The 20,458-nt window shown below is 36.8% G+C and overlaps 1 protein-coding gene across 2 annotated transcripts; it reads left to right on the top strand.

The window, feature by feature from the left end:
* The first annotated feature begins 2,466 nt into the window (after window positions 1-2,466).
* Window positions 2,467-19,838, top strand: LOC121868727. 2 transcript variants are annotated; one of them, XM_042369590.1, is made up of 13 exons: window positions 2,467-2,529; window positions 4,815-4,948; window positions 6,157-6,271; window positions 7,528-7,645; window positions 8,819-9,012; window positions 9,924-10,019; window positions 10,503-10,654; window positions 14,625-14,823; window positions 15,579-15,779; window positions 16,899-17,113; window positions 17,826-18,085; window positions 18,624-18,756; window positions 19,450-19,838. In XM_042369590.1, exons 2-13 carry the CDS (start codon window positions 4,842-4,844, stop codon window positions 19,499-19,501), a joined length of 1,842 nt encoding a protein of 613 aa, XP_042225524.1. In that variant the 5' UTR covers window positions 2,467-2,529; window positions 4,815-4,841; the 3' UTR covers window positions 19,502-19,838. The 2 variants fall into 2 exon arrangements, with proteins under 2 accessions (XP_042225524.1, XP_042225522.1); XM_042369588.1 differs by lacking the exon at window positions 2,467-2,529 and adding an exon at window positions 2,558-2,752.
* Window positions 19,839-20,458: the final 620 nt, after the last annotated feature.

Genomic DNA, 20,458 nt, shown 5'->3' with positions numbered 1-20,458 from the left:
AAGCGGGTTCAATTCCCGGGCCGGTGGAAAATTATTCGGACACACTTCCCAGCCCCCCTTGGTCCCTGTTCACCTAGCAGTACTGTAGGTACCTAATGTAAATCGAAAGTTGCGAATTCGTATTCAGGGACAAGTTGTTGGAACTTCCAATAACTTGCTTAGACATAAACCATTGACTCTTCAGGCTTCTACGCCCTTGACTCTTCAGGCTTCTACGCCCTTAACTCATGAACTTAGCATGCTTCCCTGTTGGGCGCTGTAAACGCTTCTGCGCTTCACCTTTCACAAGGATGTAGGCGAGTGCCCAATAAAAAAAAAAGGTCCAAGGAAACTGTGAGGGGTAACTTTCAGAGATAGTTGTGAACTCTTGGAACAATCTGCCAGAGTGTGTTGTGACGGCACTGAGTGTGAGCTCTTTCAAGACCCAGTACTTGCCAACAGTGCGTGACAGAGACGTGACCGACCACCCAAGCGGCTAACGAGCCGATCAGTGGCGAAGACCGAGGTGTATAAAAGTAAAAAGTAAAAAGTATATTTTCACAGATGAATGTGGTTCACTCTAAATTGAGGAATCGCTTATGTGTGCGATCAGTTGAGGTAATACTTCAGATCAGGTATGGGTTATCACTTCAGGGAATATCATGTGTGAATTTCACATTCTCAGATGATATGCTGAAAAATTTTGCTGCCAAGGGAAGTTTTCAAATTGAAGGAGAAAATAATAGAGATGGGTGTCAAGAAATTGTCACACTTGAACTGGAGGCAGAGTAGAGTAGTTTGTTCACCCAGAACCCAAGGTATAAAGAGGTATAACCTCTACTGAGTTACTGTAACACTGAAATGATTCCTAGTAACCACCGATCTCCAAAAAAAAAGACTGGATCGAGCTGGATTGTTTAGAAAGTGCAGCCAGGTTGAAATCTTGGTGGCCACATTGGATGGACCCAAAACGTACAAAGCTGCGGAGATCACTGTAGCCCTTGTATTGGAGAATATCTGAGTAACTAGTGACAGCTTATATATTTACTGCCAAGAACAGCACTGTGCAGTGGAACTAAAGAAGAATCAGTCCTGGATGTAGTTTTAGTCGTATTTATTTGCTTGTTTTACACAAATGAGAAGCACATTTCTTATTTACAGACCCTTATCCACGACCACGCTTTACGCGGATTTGGCTGAATCAGTGAGTGCTATCATGCCAAATTTTGCTCGCAAATCCTGGATAATATTTTTCTTGTCGGCGATGCAGTCGTATAACTGTTCGAGGAGACACAGAGGAGTGATTTGAGACTAGGATAGGCCTAGAGAACGAGACGACGTTGGCGAGTTACGTTTAGAGCAGGCATGACCGGCCCATCTATGTTTGCCCTATGACAACTTTTTTTTGTCTGAAATATCCTACAGAGCAGAGAAAAATGAAAGAAAACACAAGTTTCAAAATTTATTCATTTAATTGATAATACAAAGCATTCCATAAGCTTTGTTAGCTTGAAACGAAATTAGCTATTACCTGATTATATCGATGCAAAAGTATGGAAGAAACGAAAGGCTAAATATCAACTTAGACGTAATTATACTGAAGAGAATATTTTATCTCATATAAATTCGTTATCGGCGTTAAAGTGTCGTGAAGCAAACATCGAATGCTGCCTCTTCATTAGGCATCAAGGGATCGGCCTAAGGCAAGCAGCAGCAATAAAAGTATAACTTACCCATGAAAAGTCCTTGGAAATTTACGTTTCTTCGTCCTTTCATCGTCTTCAGTCCCTTCACTATCACTTCGAACGTTTTCTCTTTCATTTCCTAATTTTCTTCCCCTGCTGCACCCTAAAGCACAGCACTGAGTTCCCCGCTCCGCCATATTTGTGTTACATTCAGCGGTAAGCTTTGGGTCCATCCAATATGGCGCTGCCCAAATTTTGTTGGCTGCAACTTTGCTCACTCGAGAACAATGGCTTGCTCGATCCCGTCTTTTTTTTTCGAGATCAGTGCTCATAACCCTAACGGTTATACCATTTTTAAAAGTCTTATTGACCCCACAGCATGCAGCCATAACCTAATTCCCGTTCTTCTTAACACTTAATGCATTATTTGAAAGGATACTACAATACTTTTTATTTATGCCACTATAAGCTGTTACTGTAGCCTGCTACAACTTATTATATTTTGCTTTCTTAGCATTTAGTAGTTTGAATTTTGTCTTCTAGCAATTAATTTACTTTACTTTTACGTTCCTTAAAAATAAGTCTGGAGTATCTTAATTTCGGTAATGTATTATTTCAACATTTTTTGTGTGGGAAAATTTTGTGGGAAAATCTGTGGGTTTTTTTATTCATTTTTGTGGGAATTTTGTGGTAAAAATCTCGCTCTATGGCACACTGGTTCCCTGGTCGTGGTCGCTGTTTGTTGTTCGCTGCCGGAAGAGTTCGCTGGTCGTGGTCGCTGCCGGAAGAGTTCGCTGGTCGTGGTCGCTGTGATAACATTTAAACCATGAGTTGATTAAAGTTCAGTAGCGGCGGGAAGAGTGAGGTAAAGTTAGTGAGTTATCCGTAACATCTTATATTTATGAGAAGTTAATAATCTAACACAATGATTTAAGTGAAACTACAACACCTGTGGATGGCGAACAATCATCTTAAGCCAATTAGTGTGTAAAATAGCTGTAGATACTGTTAGGTAACGCAAAACAAGAGAAACGATCGAAGCAAATTTGAAAGTAAACTAATTCTGTGTAGAAAATTGATTGTCCAAGGTATACATATTACTGAAACTCTGTGTACATGAGTTGAAATATTTTTTAGTCTGTTTATACTAGCGCACCGGTCGGTAAATTTTTACAAGCGTACAACCATGGATTTTAACATCGGAAAAACACATTGCTCAACAGTCAAAGAGCACCAAAACTAACCTAACTTAGCTTAACAACTCTAACCAAACCTAACAATATAACGTAACATAACAAAACCTAAAAGTTCGTTGGTTGTCTACTTGAAAAAATATGCTTATTCGATTTAGCACATCTTCAAATCGAATAGAAGCACTTTTAGGCAATTTCTACCTCCTATAAACATTCCTCAACCCTTGAAGCCTCTTGAAAAATTGTTTCTTTCAGGAAAATACACAAAAGTGAGGAATGCTTAAGAACTGGATCAATAAATCTCCACCCGCCATTGGTAAACGTTTACTTAAGTGCTGCGAGCGATTTTGCTAGCCAAAATTTTTTTCCTGCATGAATTTTGCCGCTTTTTTTATTGGAGATAGATAGATTTTATTCTGGAAAAAACAAACAAACTAATGTTTTCCTTATTTACCCTAACCAACCAGACCTAACCCTCTAGTGGGGGGGACGGCTTACCCCCCCTCTACCACCCTGAGTGGTTATATAATGTCAGTATTTAACTTATAGGTCAATATTCAGAAAGTGTCACCAGGGACCTGAATATTGGGTCATATAAGGTTAGATAGAGAAATACCGTAAGGTAAATTTTTACTTTAGGACATGAGTCCCTAGGGGTTGATCAATATGTTTTTCTAGTGTATTTTGGTGTGTTTTAAACGAATCTGACCTTCATATTTGGTGGAAATTGCTAGTTTTTGCCCCTTCCTCCCCCTTCCAACAATAATGGAGGAGAGCCTGGGAAATTGGGGTTTATGGGTGGGGTATAAAGCGAAAACGAGTCATCTGACCTTACCTAGTGAAAGTTAGTGGTCTACATGTTTGGTCTCTAATGTATTTGGATGTATTTTGTTCAGATCTCACCTTCGTTTTTGCCTGTCTGGAGCCTCACAGCTCGTGGTGGTCCAAGAAATGATGTGTGAAGAATTATTTGATCTAATTTGTTATGCGTTCTTCACTTGTGCAATTTTTCTGAAAGAAACGCGTTTTCAAGAGGCTTCAAGGGTTGAGGAATGTATGAGGTAGAAATTGCCTAAAAGTAAGTGCTTCTAGGAAATTTGAAGATGTGTTAAATCGAATAATAACCAAAAATACCTACCGTTCTCTTGGTCTTTTTATATTAGTGCACCATTATATCTCTCAGTGTTAGAAATATGTTTTTCCGATTACTTAGACAATCCTGATACATTTTTCTTCTATGATATTTCTAATACCTAAAGAAATATAACCTAACTTAACCTACCCCTTTTTCTGTGTAAAAAAAAGCAACAATATAGAAAATCACCCAAAACCAACCAAACCAAACCTAACCTAACCCATTCCAACCCAACCTAATCTAATTTCTGACAAAAATATCTTAGAATTATCTAAACATTCTGAAAAACATATTTCTAACACCGAGAGATAGAATGGTGCACTAATATAAAAAGACCCCATTTTTTATTATACCCTGTACTGTAGTTGCAGTTAAGTCATCCTGTAGGCTACAGTGTCGTAAATTGCTTCATCATTTTGTCTTTGACCCAATCGTGTCATTGGAAAATTTTAAACATTATTTTCATAAGTTTGCATTAATTTTTCTTTGTTCCTTCATTGGATTTGCATTCTTTGCCTTAGAATAAACATTTGGGTAAACATCTTGTTAACAATACAGTACAGGTATTCTGTAATAGGCAGCACCCTTGAACTACACCATGTACCAATTCTCCTTAGATACAGTAGTGTGTATAATATAGTACAGTATGAAATATACATATTCAAGGTAAGTAGTCTCTTTTTCTTTTCAGTAAACTTGTTTTTAAAGTGATGATGCATACTTCTGCTAATTAATTACAAAATGTGTATAAATTCTTTTGAAATTAAATATACTGGGCAGTTTTGTTTTGTGTTACTTACATAAACCTTTTTTGTATTTTAGGTTTTTACGTACAGCATCATCTTGACAATGTCAGAAAGAATGGATAACAAGCTGTATAACTGGGCTTCAAGTTTGACACATCACCACAAGGTGTTCAGCCATGATCAACCACTTACCCCGCAACACTTTTCTGAGTAAGTATTGATGCAGTACAGTGAAATCACTCATTCAGAGACCCTCCAGAAAGCAGATTCTCCATCTAACGGTAACCCAGAGGACATCCCTGTCACATTCATTGGCTGTGTGTGACCAGTTAGCACACTTTTCACCATGACTATTTCACCATCTGATAACAGAGCCAATCATTGCTTACAGTAGTTGACTAAGCTGCTCAACAAGGCAGGGTGTCATATAAATATATTCCTCAACTCTCCCTGCTGTCATCTTTAAATTGGCCACATGCCACTACTCATAATAGCTCCACACACTAGACCTCTTAGTCCCATTGAAGATAAGCTGGATGAAACCTCCACCACTGTATGAATAATGAACAATCTGGAACAAGAATGGGAAGAATCCACAATGAATGGCCAAGGAAACCCCGACCTTCCCACCATCACCTCCAAAATTTAATTCACTTCACCAACCCTAAAACTGACCTACACCCATTAACAGCATACGGGGACCCATGTACTCTTGGAAAATCAAAACAGAATATTAAGGAGAGTATGAGGACATTATCTTTTTCTTTTCAACCCATGACTAAGACAAAGCTCTTGAAAGGAGATAGAAAGAACTTCGGGCCAAGCTCAAGTAGGATAGGAATTAATTCTCTGTTACATAATCATCTTGTTCACAATACATTACTGTAGTTTTGTTGATTCACAATGCTCCAGTTTTAAGATGCTCAGAGGTAGAAAGAAGGAACTCGGGGATAATGTAGCTACAATCATACCTCTTGCCCTCACATTATGACCATGGAACATAAACTGTAAAATTTAAGTGAGAGATGAGTGACCTCTTGAGGGCTGCATTCAGGCTAAACAGGCTGAAAACAGTACAGTATTTTTATTTTGCATTATATTTCTCACTGTTGTTTTGATGTATATGCTAGAATCTAATTGGTTCTAGAACCTTGTTCGTTATAGCCATAGGATGTAGGCCCCCAAATACAACCACTTAACACTGAAAAATATAATATAAAATTGTATATATACATCTAAACCCCTGAAATATCATTAATACTTGTAATAAAAAAACAATACCTGTGTATTTTTTTTTCATGACAGATAGTCTGTGGTCCATGTGTACTATCTAAATATTTTATATATACAGTATATATATATATACCTGTGTATTTTTTTTTCATGACATTATGTTTGCACTGTACAATATTTTTCAGCTTGACACGTGACAAGAATTTACAACCCGTGCTCTCTTTCTTAATACGTCACGTTCGACCACCTGAAGAGAGAAGATTAATCAAACTGAACCTGAAACATGCTCGCTTCAGGAAGGTATTTTTGTTGGAAACTTCTTTTTATTTAGTTCCCAATATTTTCCAGTCTTTTCTCTTAAAAACATATTTACTGTAACATTATATTTATTGCTTGTTGTTATATTCTGTAGTTACCCTGTAAGAGAGGGTCATGATTGAGTGGATTCAGTTCTCACCTTGACCTAAAGATCACTGGTTCAAGTCCAGTTACTTTGATGTTTGTTATTGAATACAGGTATATTGTCAAATTAATGAATGAGTTGAGTATTAATAATAGTTAACATAGCTAAACTTACATGCTGTCCCTTACTTCATATAGGAATGGAGTATGCAAGCCTTCCACAGACACACTTAATGTAATAAATTGTTCCAGTACTGTACTGTATAGTATCTCAGGTTGTGTACAGTACAGTATAGTTTCATATGCAGCATGTCCACAAAGTCCTGTTCTGTTTTTAAAATTTTAGTACAACAAAGGCGAAAGAGACTGAATAATGCATTTTTTTGCATTATGTTGCTTAACAAATTGAGTTTTAGTTGTTGTTCATTGCATCTCAACATGTGCAGTTGTGCACCATTAGTGAACTGATGGATGAGCACATTCAACTGATACTCCACTTAGTCCATGTGTTAAATTACATATTCTTCATCACTGCTCTGATGCCCTTGGTTATCCTGGTATCAAGTGTTTCACTGTCAGCAACAGGGGTCTGGAAAATATAATCCTTGGCATGCAGTAATCCAAATCTCACAAGAATTAGTCTGGGGGCATAATATCATGAGACAGTGGGGGGCCAATCATGTCCAGTCCATCTGCCAGGGAAACTCTCATCAAGGAGGCTATGCTCAAACTCCAGTGTGGAAGTTGTAAAATAATGAGTGATTGTAATTTTGCCAACTACAGTATATGTCAAATTAAGCTTTTCCTGTGCAGTCGCCAATTCGCCGTCTTCATTCAGGTTTCTGTTGTCAGCAGTTGATCTCTGAGATTCAAATTAAAATTAAGAAAAAAATTCAATATTTAAGCAACAAGATGCAAAAAAACTGCATAGTGTAATTCTATCATTTGTGGTTTTGTTGCAATAAAATTTTGAAACTGGAGCAGGACTTTCGAGACACCCTGTACATTCATATGAAGTTTTGCAATAAATGTTTGCCTCCCACGCTTTTTCATCAAATATACTTTTAACTTTTTTACATAAAACCTTTGTCATTATATTTACTAGGTGTCTCTTTATAAATTTCTGAATTTTGATGTTGAAATCTCTTATACAGCATCTAAGAGAAGATGAAAGGGAATTGTTGCCATCAGAGGAGATATTTAGACTTAAAGCTGCTATCGTGGAGACAAGGGCAACTTTGGCAGCAGAGGTGAAGGAGATACAGCAACTCAGTAAGTAGATGTTTGATGCAGTACTGGAGTAGTGTGAATATTTCTAAATTCAGAAAACTTGCAGTGCAATAGACACAAATTTCTAAACTTCAGCTTGCATTTTGTGATAACTTTGGTGTTTGTTTTTTGTAAATTAGAATCTACTTGGTTTTATGGCACCTTTCATGACCTTCCCTTTACGTTATTTTAATATATTGCGTTAAGATTTCACCTACTAATTGACTCCCCCTAAAATTAAAGAAATTCATAAATATTCAAGCATTAGTCTTTCCAAGCAGAGTGGTAAAGTATTCACTATATATACTGAAGATCCCGGGTATAATTTCTCACTCAGCAATGATTTATTTTTGGTTGAACTTGCTTATGGTGGAACAGCCCTTTGATTGACTGGAATCTTGTAACATGTGATACTGTACCCTACTAGTTGCTGATTACCCCCCCCCCCCTTGTACTAAGAACCAAAGATCACCACTTGTCCAGTCACCCTGAAACATAGAAGGAAAAGGGTTGCATGCATGGAAAAAAGTACAAGTTTGGCAAATAATATGGTACAGGATGCAAGTGGGAGTGAGTGAGCAGCTCTTGTAGATGGCACTGCTATACTTTAGTGGGGTGTTTGGAGGAAAAAATTGTAGTGTTAGTGAATGAATTTGGAAGAGTGTGTTATAAAAGAAAATTATTAGTGAATGTAAATACTGTACTGTAGTAAAAAAGTGATGAAAATAAGTATAAATAACAAAAATATTCAATCCTCCACTTTTCTCGTTTATACTGTATGCTGGCTAGGATTGAAGGTCGAGAAGGAGAATGTTGAAGGCGGGGAGAGAGAAGTAGAGGAGGGACAGGAGAGGGAGCTTTGAGATAACTGTAATCCTATTTGTATACAATATATATTACTTGTAATGTAATCACAAGACACTATTTAAATATTCATAGCATATATGTACAATAAATATAAAACATAAATTACTGGTCATTTTGTAATTTTATCAGTTCTCTTCGGGACAGTGTTACCAGATAGTTTGTTCCAAGCACGAACCATAGGTGTGTACGTACTGATTCCTGCGGCTGACTGTACTTAAACTTTATGCTTCAGTGTACAGTATAGTACAGATACTATTTATACAGTTTATTAGTACTGTACTGTATTATGATAATTTTTTTCATTGGCAGGCCAGAAAAAAGAGGAACTTCATCAGAGACGAGTGGAAGTGCAACGTCGAATAATGCTTTTAAAGGTGGTACAGGAGGAGAGAGAGCGGGAGATCCATCACTGCCAGTTATGGAACTCTCAACTCTGTAATTTAGCAGAAACTATTTCTTCTAAAAAGGGTCAGAAAACTTCCAGAACTGACATGGCTTTACAGGTAAAATAATAAAGGTTATCATTTAATACTGTTAATATGTGTATGAGTAAATTAAGTTATCAGTTAAACTTAAGGCACACTGAGACCTTTCCACCCTTTGTGGTAAGAAATGCCTCATAACACTCCCTTTGGGAAACTATGGTTGTTTCAGGAACACTCAACTAATTTAGTATTGTTTTCAGAACCATAAGGCTGTTTTAGAATTGTTCTGAGTTAGCTGCAGTCACACAGTTAAAGCATAATGAAACCTAGGTTTTCAACCTCTTAAATGGTCCCATAGCTTATACTGTACTGTACCTGTATATACTAGTCTTAGGACCAGAAATCTGCCAAATCCAGGAAACCAGAGTTCACCTCAAGTTTCAAGCTTGCTGGCTTAATGGTCCGGTACCTGTACAGTACAGTACTGTACCACATAATATTTTTATAATCACTGCTCCAATGTGACACTCTTTAAGATACTGTAAGTACAGTCTCTCCTCGACTTATGACATATTCGACTTACGACAACCTGGACATACGACTGCCATGGTCGTTTAAAATATTTTTCACATTACATATTTTTGAGTCCTAACGTTAGTGATCGCTCTGTGTACTGACAAAATTTTCGTTTGTAATTCCCTTTAAAATGGCTGGCAAGCATAAACGTGAGAGTTCACGTGGTGCTAAGAAGAAAAAGAGACACCCATTTTACAATTTCTATGTATTATTTTCGCCTTTTTGACTTACGACCTGGTCGTCGGGACGGAACCCCATTGTAAGTCGAGGAGAGACTGTACGTAGTTACTTCATCAGTTCATGAAATTTAAGTGTTTTGCCATCCATTAAAGGTTTCTGTATTAACTAGTTTAAAGAAAATGTCTGTTACTATAATTTTTATTCTAATAAAAAAAATTTTTTTTGCTGAACAGCAACAGCTGCGAGGCAGTCTGTTAGATTTAGAAAAATTCCATCACTCAATCATCACTGGTCGTCTGATGTCTCCAGATTACATCCACCAACAAAAGGTACAGTAATGTTACTGACAAATGATTTTTTTTTTTTTTTTTTTTTTTTACACTTTCAAGCCATTTCCTATGTATTGCAGGGTACTTGGCAACAAAAACAAATATTGTACTCACACATACACCTTTATTCAATGTCAATCATTTGTTCATTCTTACTGCTTTAAAGAGTGTTTTGAAGTGGTATGTTCCTTACTTAATAGGTCCTAAATCTGGTCTACCCTTGTTGCTTCACACAAGCCAGCATCCTGCACCAACAGCTCGTCCTTTCCCCCAAAACACTCGGTGCCGTGCATGTACTCCGCTCATTCACACACAGCTTCTTCCTGGACAAATATAACCCTCATTTCTAGTGTACCATTCACTCCATCCCTCTTTGTCTTATCCTCTCCCTATTACTTTCCACTTCTAAATTTTTGTGTCAAAATTAATTTGTCTTAAAATAAAGAGCAGGAAAAATATCTGAAAATAATTGTTTTTCTGCAGCTATGTTTGTGGGAGCACATTGGTAATTCAGTGGAGGACTGGGACCCGAGGATGCTCCTTGATGTCATGTTAAGTGAAGTGCGTGAAGGCACACGTAGTCTTCACTCCAGAGTTCAGTACGTTGACCTAGCAAGAGATGCACGTGAACTAAGGTAAAGTTATTAATGAAGCACCTACAGTATATCTATCAAATGATGTAACTGTCTTTAGTAGCATTGTAATGTGCCGCTTTTCCTCCTTATACTTTTTCATACATTTATTCTTATATACTTATATTCTTGCTCATATCTATCTTTTATATTAATCTTTTCTGGTGTACATAGTTTAATAATTTCATATTCTATGTCTTTCGTTCTATAAGTATATATCTTATATTTCTTTGCTTATATTTTCTAAGTCAATATTCTTTTCTTTACTTCATTTCTTTTTTTCATATATATTATTGTATTTCCTGAATTTTATATCCTTACTTTCTCTCAATTATATTTTGTTCTAGTTATATTCTAAACCATGGATTAGTCTGAGAAACCATGTCATTATTATTATAACACTTATTACTTACAAAGGTAGCCTGCCATCACCCAGACTTTTATTAGAATATAACATATCTTTGTGAACTGTTAGGTAGCGTGCTAGCGAGCTTCTAGGCACGAGTTACAATACAGGTAGTTATTTTCTGAGAACCAATGTTTTTTTTTTTTTTTTTTTTTTATGTACACTGAATAGTATCTCAGTTTTTATAATGGGAGTCTGGAAAAGTGTGGTCTGATTTAATAATAAATAATAATAATAATAATAATAATAAACGGTTTATTAATAGAGTTGCAGCCGGTGGCTGAAAATATACAGACTTACCGGTACATTTGATTTAGACATAATAATATAATATGCATTGAATACATTTACAGGGCTGTACAGTACATAAATCAGGAGTTGTTTATTATTTTAACAATAGATGGGATGGTGCTGTTCTTATATCTATCGGTGCGGGCTCTTATGGGCTGAATTTTGTTATAGTGGCGGACTGCGCGAGTTGTGGGGGGCTGCAGGTGGCAGGAGGTGGCGATGGCGAGGGTGGTGCAGTAGTCCACGGCCAAATCTTTATGAAAAATAGATTCATTAGAGATTTAAAGGAATGGAACCTTCTTGTTAATCAGAGAATGCCTGTAGTTGTTGATACTGTATTTACAATGGTAATGATGATAATGCTCTAATACAGTCGGCCCTTAACATACGTGGGGGTTACGTAACAGAGATAGCCGTGGATGTTAAAAATCTGCGTATATGTGCTGCCCCACACACAAAAAAAAACCCTGGCCCCCATGTCCTTATTTACCGTATATACTTGTGTGTAGTTCGAGTTTTTAAGACCAAATTATTTGGCAAAAAATTGGGGGTCGACCTCTAAAAGGGTAATAGTTTCGTTAGGTTGAAAAATATTTACCAGTAACTACCAGTAAACAATGGAAACGATGCACCAACGCACCACCAGCTGTGAGTGTCGGTACAGTTGCCAGGGCAGATCTCTTGCGTCATCATAGCAAGCCCAAAGTAGCCAAATCCATGGTATGGTAGCACAGGACGATGTAAAACATAAAGTATTCATTTATTAAAGTTTATTTATAGATACTGGACATAAATTTTTGTTCATTACATTTGAAACATCAATCTTTGTTAATTAAATTTGAAACAAAAGAAAACTACGATACCGTATTTTCATTAAAATATTACATCACAAGTATATTTTGCCTTAACTGTGACTGAATGAATATACGTATTCTCAGAAATAAATATAGAAATGTAATATTTTTGCTGGAATGACGAACATATTACAGTGGAAAGTGGGATAAAATCAGACGAAAACTGTATTACAATAATATTCTATCCTATCATTAGCCTTATAATCCCACAACTGAAAACCATTCGAAAAGCGATTACTGTAACATCTTTTGAACGAAAGAAAGAGAAAGTCATTGCTTTTGTCACAATTTTATCCCACTTTCCACTGTAATATGTACATCATTTCAGCAAAAATATTACATTTCCATGTTCTCAGAAATAAATGGTAGTTTTGTTGAAACGTAATGTACAGTATTTAATATTAAAATGCAAAAATAGCTATAAAAACAATTAATACACCCGTAATGTACTGGCTGGCATCTCGTCCCTGCTCCCGCGTCCAAGGTCACCACTCCTCCCAACTCGCTCCCTTCTCCGCCTCCTCCACCTCCTCACCGTCACTACTGCCGACAACAAACACAAATGTTTTGTGAATAACTGCACCTCCACTTCCTATGTACAGTACTGAACTGTACTGTGCTGTGCATTTTTACAAACAATAAACATGGCAAGAAAAGCTATTAAAAAAAAAATAGATAAAAATTTCACTTTACTGTACAGTTCCTATCCTCGGCGACAGGACGGGGGTCATCGGGCTCATCGTCACTCAATTCCATAACGGGTGGTGAAGTGGGGGCGACGGTGGATTCAGCTGCTTCCTCACTGCCGCCAGTGATTGATGGTGTTAAATCTCTCCTTCGGTGATCAAAGAACATGGTGATGGGGAGTTGTCGTCTCTTTCATTCATTTCTTCCACGATGTTTTTGTATGGAGCAAAAACGTCATCCATCCCTCGCATGAATTTCAGGGCACGCACCATGGAGGGGTCCATACTATAGGCCAGGTTTTTCAGTGCCTCAATATTCCTGGTCATCTCCCCCAACTTCTCCAACGTTATTTCTTGGTGCTCTTCCTCTTCCTCTTTCCCTTTCGCTTCCTCTTCCTTGCCTGAGTCTACTAACTCTTGTAGATCCTCCTCGGTCAGCTCAGTGTCGTGCTCTTCAATTAGCTCCCTAATCTCGTCCTCTGCCATGTCCTGGAAGCCTTCAGCAGCCACTTTTCTTGACAGTGCCAGGGTCTTTCTGAATATTTTCATTAAGATCCATCAAAATCATTTTCCTTGTCATCGTCTTCAGCACCAAACAGCTCCTCCCAGTCTTCTCCTTGAACAGGGCTAGAGGGTACGTGTTTTTCGAATCGTTTTCAATTAAAAAAATGTTACAGCACATGTATATTTTACCTAAACTGTGCCTGAATGAATATATTCTCAGAAATAAATAGTAGTTTTGCTGAAACGTGCTGTATTTCAATGTAAAATAGGATAAAATACATGACGAAAACAAAAGACTTTACCTAACCTTCCAATGTTCAAGAGATGTTACTCGTTTTTTAATAGTTTTCGGTTAAAATACTGTTATATTACAATGATATTATCTTCATACTGTGCTTGATATACTACATTCACGGAAATGTAATATTTTTGCTGAAATGACGTACGTATTACAGTGGAAAGTGGGATAAAATTGTGACGAAAACAATGACTCGCTTTCTTTCATTCAAAAGATGTTACCGTAATCGCTTTTCGAATGGTTTTCAGTTAAAAAAACTGTTGCATCACTAGTGAATTAGGATAGGATATTATTGTAATACAACAGTTTTTTAACTGAAAACCATTCGAAAAGCGATTACGGTAACATCTTTTGAACGAAAGAAAGCGAGTCATTGCTTTCGTCACTTTCCGCTGTAATACATACGTCATTTCAGCAAAATATTACATTTCCATATTCTCAGAAATAAATAGCAGTTTTGCTGAAACGTAATGCATTTCAATGTAAATTAGGATAAACTACATGAAAACAAAAGACTTTACCTAACCTTCCGATGTTCAAGATATGTTACTCGTTTTTTTAGTAGTTTTCGGTTAAAATACTCTTATATTAGTGATATTCTATTCATACTGTGCTTGATATAATACATTCACAGAAATGTAATATTTTTGCAACTACAATGCTGATGTCAACACAAGCGTGGTTACAGCGAGAATGACTGAGTGAGGGAGAGCTATGCGTGTGTGTGTGAGGTTGCGGGAGCGGGTGGTGTCCCATGCTCGGTGCCGCGCGCGAGTTGAATGGCGCGCAATTTGAATGTACTTCAATTACTTCAATGTACAGAATATTCCTCCGGCTGGGCAATCCGCGTATTTGCAAATCCGTGTATTATAAACCCGCGTATGTTAAGGGCCGACTGTAATATTAATTGTTATTGTTATTCTCTGATGTTTAGATTGAAGTGTGAAAGTGATGGATCATTTATTGATGAGATGAACCCAGGAGGAGTAATAGAATCTGTACGTGAGCTCCTTGGACAGATGAGTGCAGCCCATGTTAAACTATATGTGGAAGCACATCGAGCGGATCAGGCAGCTTCATCTCTAACTCGAGCACTCAACACACTAAACAAAAATATATCTGCTGTTGCTAAGGTAAGACCCAGTTTGTACATGGAGACCAACATTGTTATCATGTGTTCCACATACAGCTTTTGACAATATATTACTTTAGGGGTATCATCTCTAAGGACTCAACATACTGTACATAAAAGTTTAAAACACTTTATTGTCTTGGTATCACAATTGCATGTAGATTAATTTATATTTATGATATTTCTACATATAACCAAATGGTGTCTGCATGACCAGAGAGCCTGACATTAAGTGATGTGTGGGGACGGATATGTTATAATGGGTAATGCTACATTGTATGAAGCATCTGGGGGTAAATCTGATGAATATTTAGAGCCTTTTTATAGAAGGGGATCATCAGAACAGAATGTGACTGTTTCCACATTAAGAATAAAGGGTTGACATTAAATGAAGGGAGGGTCTATGTTTGCTCTTGATACTGTACCAGCCACCCTGCACTATAGCTAAAGAGGGGGTTTGAGAAGTCACTGAGCCTGAGTACAAGGTTGTGGAAAAGTAATAAAACTGTAGACATTTGATTACGGTTGAAGGTTATGTAAAATTGGGTCTGTTTTATCTGGTGTCTTTTCATTCTCTATGTTATTTACAAAATATGGGTAAATTTGTCTTACAAAGACACATATGGTACTTAACAAAATTAGAGTATCTAGGAATTCCAAAATAGTTTAAGGGGATCCATATTAGATAATGTGTGTGTGCATTAAAATTAGCATATTGTATTTTCAAATTGTGATATATAAACACTGTTTTCTCAGCGCACCTATTGTGATGAAGCTGTTGCTGCTGCAGTAATTGATGTGGTAAATGCTAACATAGCAGTGGTGGGTGAGCGTGCAGCTCTCAACGCAGCCCACACACTCACTGCTTCCCTTCAAGAACGTGCTGATACTGCTGCTCGGGCACGTGACGCTCTGAGGGCCAAGCATGCCAAGATAATGAGCTTTGAAAAAGAAGTTGTAAGTACTGTACAAGCTTTAGTTTTTTCTTCATTAAAAGCTAAACTGACATGCAGAATTTCCCTCAAGTACAGGTACTGTATTAAGGTGTTGACTCAGGTCACGAAATGCTGGAAATAATTGAAATGTGAAAAGGGAAGTTGTAAGTGTGATGTTTTTATTATACTTGAAGAAACGAGGGAATTCATTTGCAGTAGTCATGAGATATGATTTCTGATGAAGCTAGTACTGTAGATAGTTTTAATATACTTATGGCTGTATTAGTAAGAGAGCATCTGTGTTGACTCTCTGATCTTCCGACCCTGCAGTGTAGTACTGTACAGTATAGTGAGAAATAATTTTCAAGAGCAAAAATTATATATACTGTACAGTGAACCCTCACTTTACGCGGTCAATTGAACCCACGGCGGCCCGCGTAAAGTGAGAAACGCGTAAAGTGAACAGCATAACATATGGGATTAATTGAAATAGAGACCGGGCCAACCCCCAAACTCCACTTTTTCAGACACAATACCTACGTTGTAGTAAAAATAACTAATTAATTTTATGATGGTATGCACACGCAATTAATAATTAAGAGAAATATCAATAATATTAGGTTTTTTAACACTTACATTAGTAGAAAAGATGGCTGGGCACACGGGGATGGGGGGATGGTTCCGAGGCAGAGGGCAGATTATTATTGGCCCTCACCTGTATCACTTATATCAATTGTATCACTATCCACCACAGAGGTTTGCAGGGCCTCTTTGTCAAAGTCCATATAAGTCCATATCCTCACTATCATTATCACTATCACTGACTTGGGCCGGCTGTGGTGGGTGGCGGGTGAAGAACTCGGTAATGTTTTGATGACTGGGCGACCTTGCACCCTGCTCGCGCCGCTCTCCGCGTAAAAGGGTACACACACCGCGGAAAGTGAGCATTCCGTGTTCGGCAGGGTACCGCGTAAACGTGGAAACGCGTGAAGTGGGACCGCGTAAAGCGAGGGTTGACTGTACATTCACTGTAATATTACATTGAACTAATATATTTTTACAAGTAAAAAGCATTATGTATGGTGTATTTATGCCATTTGCCAGAATTTCAGATACATATTTTATCATTTGTCCCTTTCAGCAAGACAGAGTGGAGAGTATTCAGTGCCTGGCAACAAGTGTGCGTGGTGGCTGGCCTAGCATCAAGGATCAGTTAGTACAGCTTAAATATTCCATTAACAAGACCTTATCATCCACTATTTACCCAACTCCTGTTTCTCCAAATTCTTTGGGCAATGAATGTGAAGCATTTACAGCAGTTCCATTAGCCTATCTTCTCACAACCAACATTGATGGGTAAGTGGGCTTAGTTAATTCAATTGTATATGATAATTGGGCTGCCCAACTAACAGATATTATTGATAACTGGCCTAAAAGATTACATTTTCATGTGACTACCCTGCTTTAGTTTCTTATAAGAATCCCTATTGAGCCCATTAAATCTTTCTTTGTAGACTCCACAACAGTGAACACCCAGTTGAGAACTACCCAATACTAGTGTTATGTTGATTTATTTTTGTGATTGGTTACATCCCATTTAAATATATATTATTTATATTTAAATTATGCCCTGTTAAGAGGGTATGTCACCTTATTTATGGGATGTAAAACTATCTGGTGTTAGTTTTGTATATTGAGGGAGGAAACTACCAATTGAAGAACTTTTTGTTTTAAGTGATGAAAGGATAGCATACAGTATTAGGGTCTTAACTGAGGTTACAACTGAAACAAGTTTGTAACATACGAGTATATCAAGGTGAGAAAATGAAGTGTGGTACGGTATTAGAATGTCTTAAACTGTGTTAACTCATCTCAGAAATGAGAAATATGGAATTAGGAGCTAATTTGACTTAATCAGTATTTAATAATACTGTATCATAACCCAAATTAAGACTCAAAGGAGATAAAATTATATGATGCTTGCCAGTGTGTATTTATGTTGAAGTGCATATGAATGTGAAAGAAAGCATTTTTCAGTAAGTTGTAAGAAGATACTTTTCCTTGACAGGTCTGAGCTGCGGCAGAAAGCAAAGATGTCAACGTGTTCACTTGTATGGTATGACACGGCTGTTGCTGAAGCAGGTTGGAAAGCCGTTTCTCAACTTGGTAGTGGATTGCATTGTTGGGATGGCATCTATAATACTGTTTGTGAGCAATTAAATCTAACAAACTACTTTCACAACCAGATAGGACGACTAGAAACTGTCAGAGAGGCCATACACAGTGCTCAGAAAAATACCCAGTTTCTCACCGGTCAAGAAATGAAAGGTCAGTCATAAAACTGAATATGTTTAATGCATAATGTTATCTTGTAGTGTACCATGTGTAGGGAAGTCTAGTTATAAGAATGTAACTTGTTTTAGCTTCATTAGATGTTTTTATCTTGGGGAAAAGTATGATGAGGATAAGAAGTAAGAATTTACAGTTTATAATCTCCCTCAGGTTGGAAATGTTAGCCCAGTTGTTTGCTTTAATGGTAGAATTGGATCAGATCAGACTCAAAGGATAAATCTATCAGCTTAAGATTCAGAGTTAATTATGTATCTGTGTTAATCATAGATAACTTTAACACTACTTTCAAGTTAACAGAGAATAATTTATCCAATGATAAAAATTTCAGTTGGTATATTAAGGAGGAGGAGCTTTGTTTTACTGCATATAGTCACATTACACAAGTTTTATGTTGGTTCATCGTAATTACATTGAGTTTGATGAATTACCAGTACTACAGTATACTAGTATAATGTAATTTTTTTACTTGTAGGATATCATTACCATACAGTACAGCACTGTAGTAACATTTCAGAGTTGATTAATCGTGTAGAAGAAAGTGACAGGAAGCTGCATGAAGAAGTGTCTCAGCAGACAGAGAACTTGCAGCAGAAACTTGCCGAGGGGTTCCAGAGTCTCACTGTAGTCAACAAGATCTTCTCTGATTGGTATGTTAAAAAAAAATCCCAAAAGATCTTACATATATTTGGTTATCTTTGGTATTCTTCTAAACTAGTTCATCAAATTAATATAATAGGCAGAATGCAATCTTCCACTATTTAATAGATTGGGTTACTCAAAGTTTGCTATACATAAAGACCTTATGCATCTCTATACTGTACTGTCTTTTCAGGTTAACTCTTCACTCGTATTCTTCACCTTTCTTAGCTGACCCCTTTCTTATTGCTCTTGTAAAAGACTCACAATTATTTATTTTTTTATAACAATGAGTAGCTGTTGTACTGGTGGGGCATAATTAAATTTATTTTTATTCAGTATGGTAGTGGAAAGATTTACAAACACACCTGTGTATAGATACCTGTAAATAATATACAAACAGAAATGTCAGAAATTTTAAAAATATATGTGTAAATCTTTGTTATGGTGCTTTACAATTTTGCTTTGTAATGGTGGTACTAAATTTAGTATAAATATGATTATAGAGAAGTCATTTACAAACAGATACAGTACAGTACATGGAAAAAAGATAATAAAACAGATTTATAACCAAAAACATTACAAATTAAAACTGTCTGTAGGTACTGATGAGTGGCTCAGCACCGGTGCCACTTGCTGTACTTATTTAATATTCTTCGTTACTTCCATAAGAGAAACTCAGTTTTATATATTTCTTCCTACAGGTGGGAGCAACCTGCAAAATTCATCAAATTAAAGCAAACCTGCAATAGTTAGAAACAGATTATGTTCCATTCTCACATATTATTTACCATAGTTATTATCATATTAAATGTGAAGTACAGTACTGTATTGGCAGTGTCAGAAAGGGAGAGGCTGTGTACTGTGGCACTATTTCTGTGGTTTTCTTGTGTTCAGTACTGGGAGTACTCTTTCATCAGTGGTGAGTGCAAGTGGTGGTTGTGCTAGGACAAAATGCGTGTAGGAACATACAATACAAGCAGTAAAGATAAACTGAACTAATTGAGAATGGCCACACAACACCAAACTTACAGTTGCAATTTAGCAATGCTGCCCAAAGAAATACGCATTCTGTGATATTAGACAAGACAAATAGAAGAGAAAGGAAAGAAGCTAATAAAAGGGAAAGGGAAAATTATTGTAAGCTAATTCACTAGTTGTATAATTGTTGGTCAGCATTAAATAATAATTATGCAGTCAGGGTTTGTCTCTTGGCTTATGTATGGAGAATGAATGAATAAAGGGTTGATCCAAAGGCATTTAATGTACTGTTCTTACATTATTTGTCAAGCATATATATATACTGTTTGTAACCCAAAACAGTGTTAATTCCATAAGTTAGGTTAAAAAACACAACCCTGCATATATATATATATATATATATATATATATATATATATATATATATATGGGTTGTGTTTTTTAACCTAACTTATGGAATTAACACAGTTTTGGGTTACAAACAGAGCGACTTTTGAACAAGGTCCATGAACATAACCCATTCACGAGTCAGGGACTTCCTGTATATTTATATTGCATTAAATGATTCCAATGTATACAGTATATATTTCCCCTGTAAAGTTCACAATACAGTGCACCCTCATGTTTTGTAGATTTTCATTGCAACAGGTATTAGTAATTTCATATGCAGTCGAATTGCATGTACGAATGAGTTTCCACAAGAAACCACCAGGTGTCACTATCGCAGAGCAC

Source organism: Homarus americanus, unplaced genomic scaffold, assembly GCF_018991925.1.
Source record: "Homarus americanus isolate GMGI-L3 unplaced genomic scaffold, GMGI_Hamer_2.0 scaffold30535, whole genome shotgun sequence".
Taxonomy (NCBI): domain Eukaryota; kingdom Metazoa; phylum Arthropoda; class Malacostraca; order Decapoda; family Nephropidae; genus Homarus; species Homarus americanus.
The sequence above is the reverse complement of the archived record's forward strand: the minus strand, read 5'-3'. Positions and strand labels throughout refer to the sequence as shown.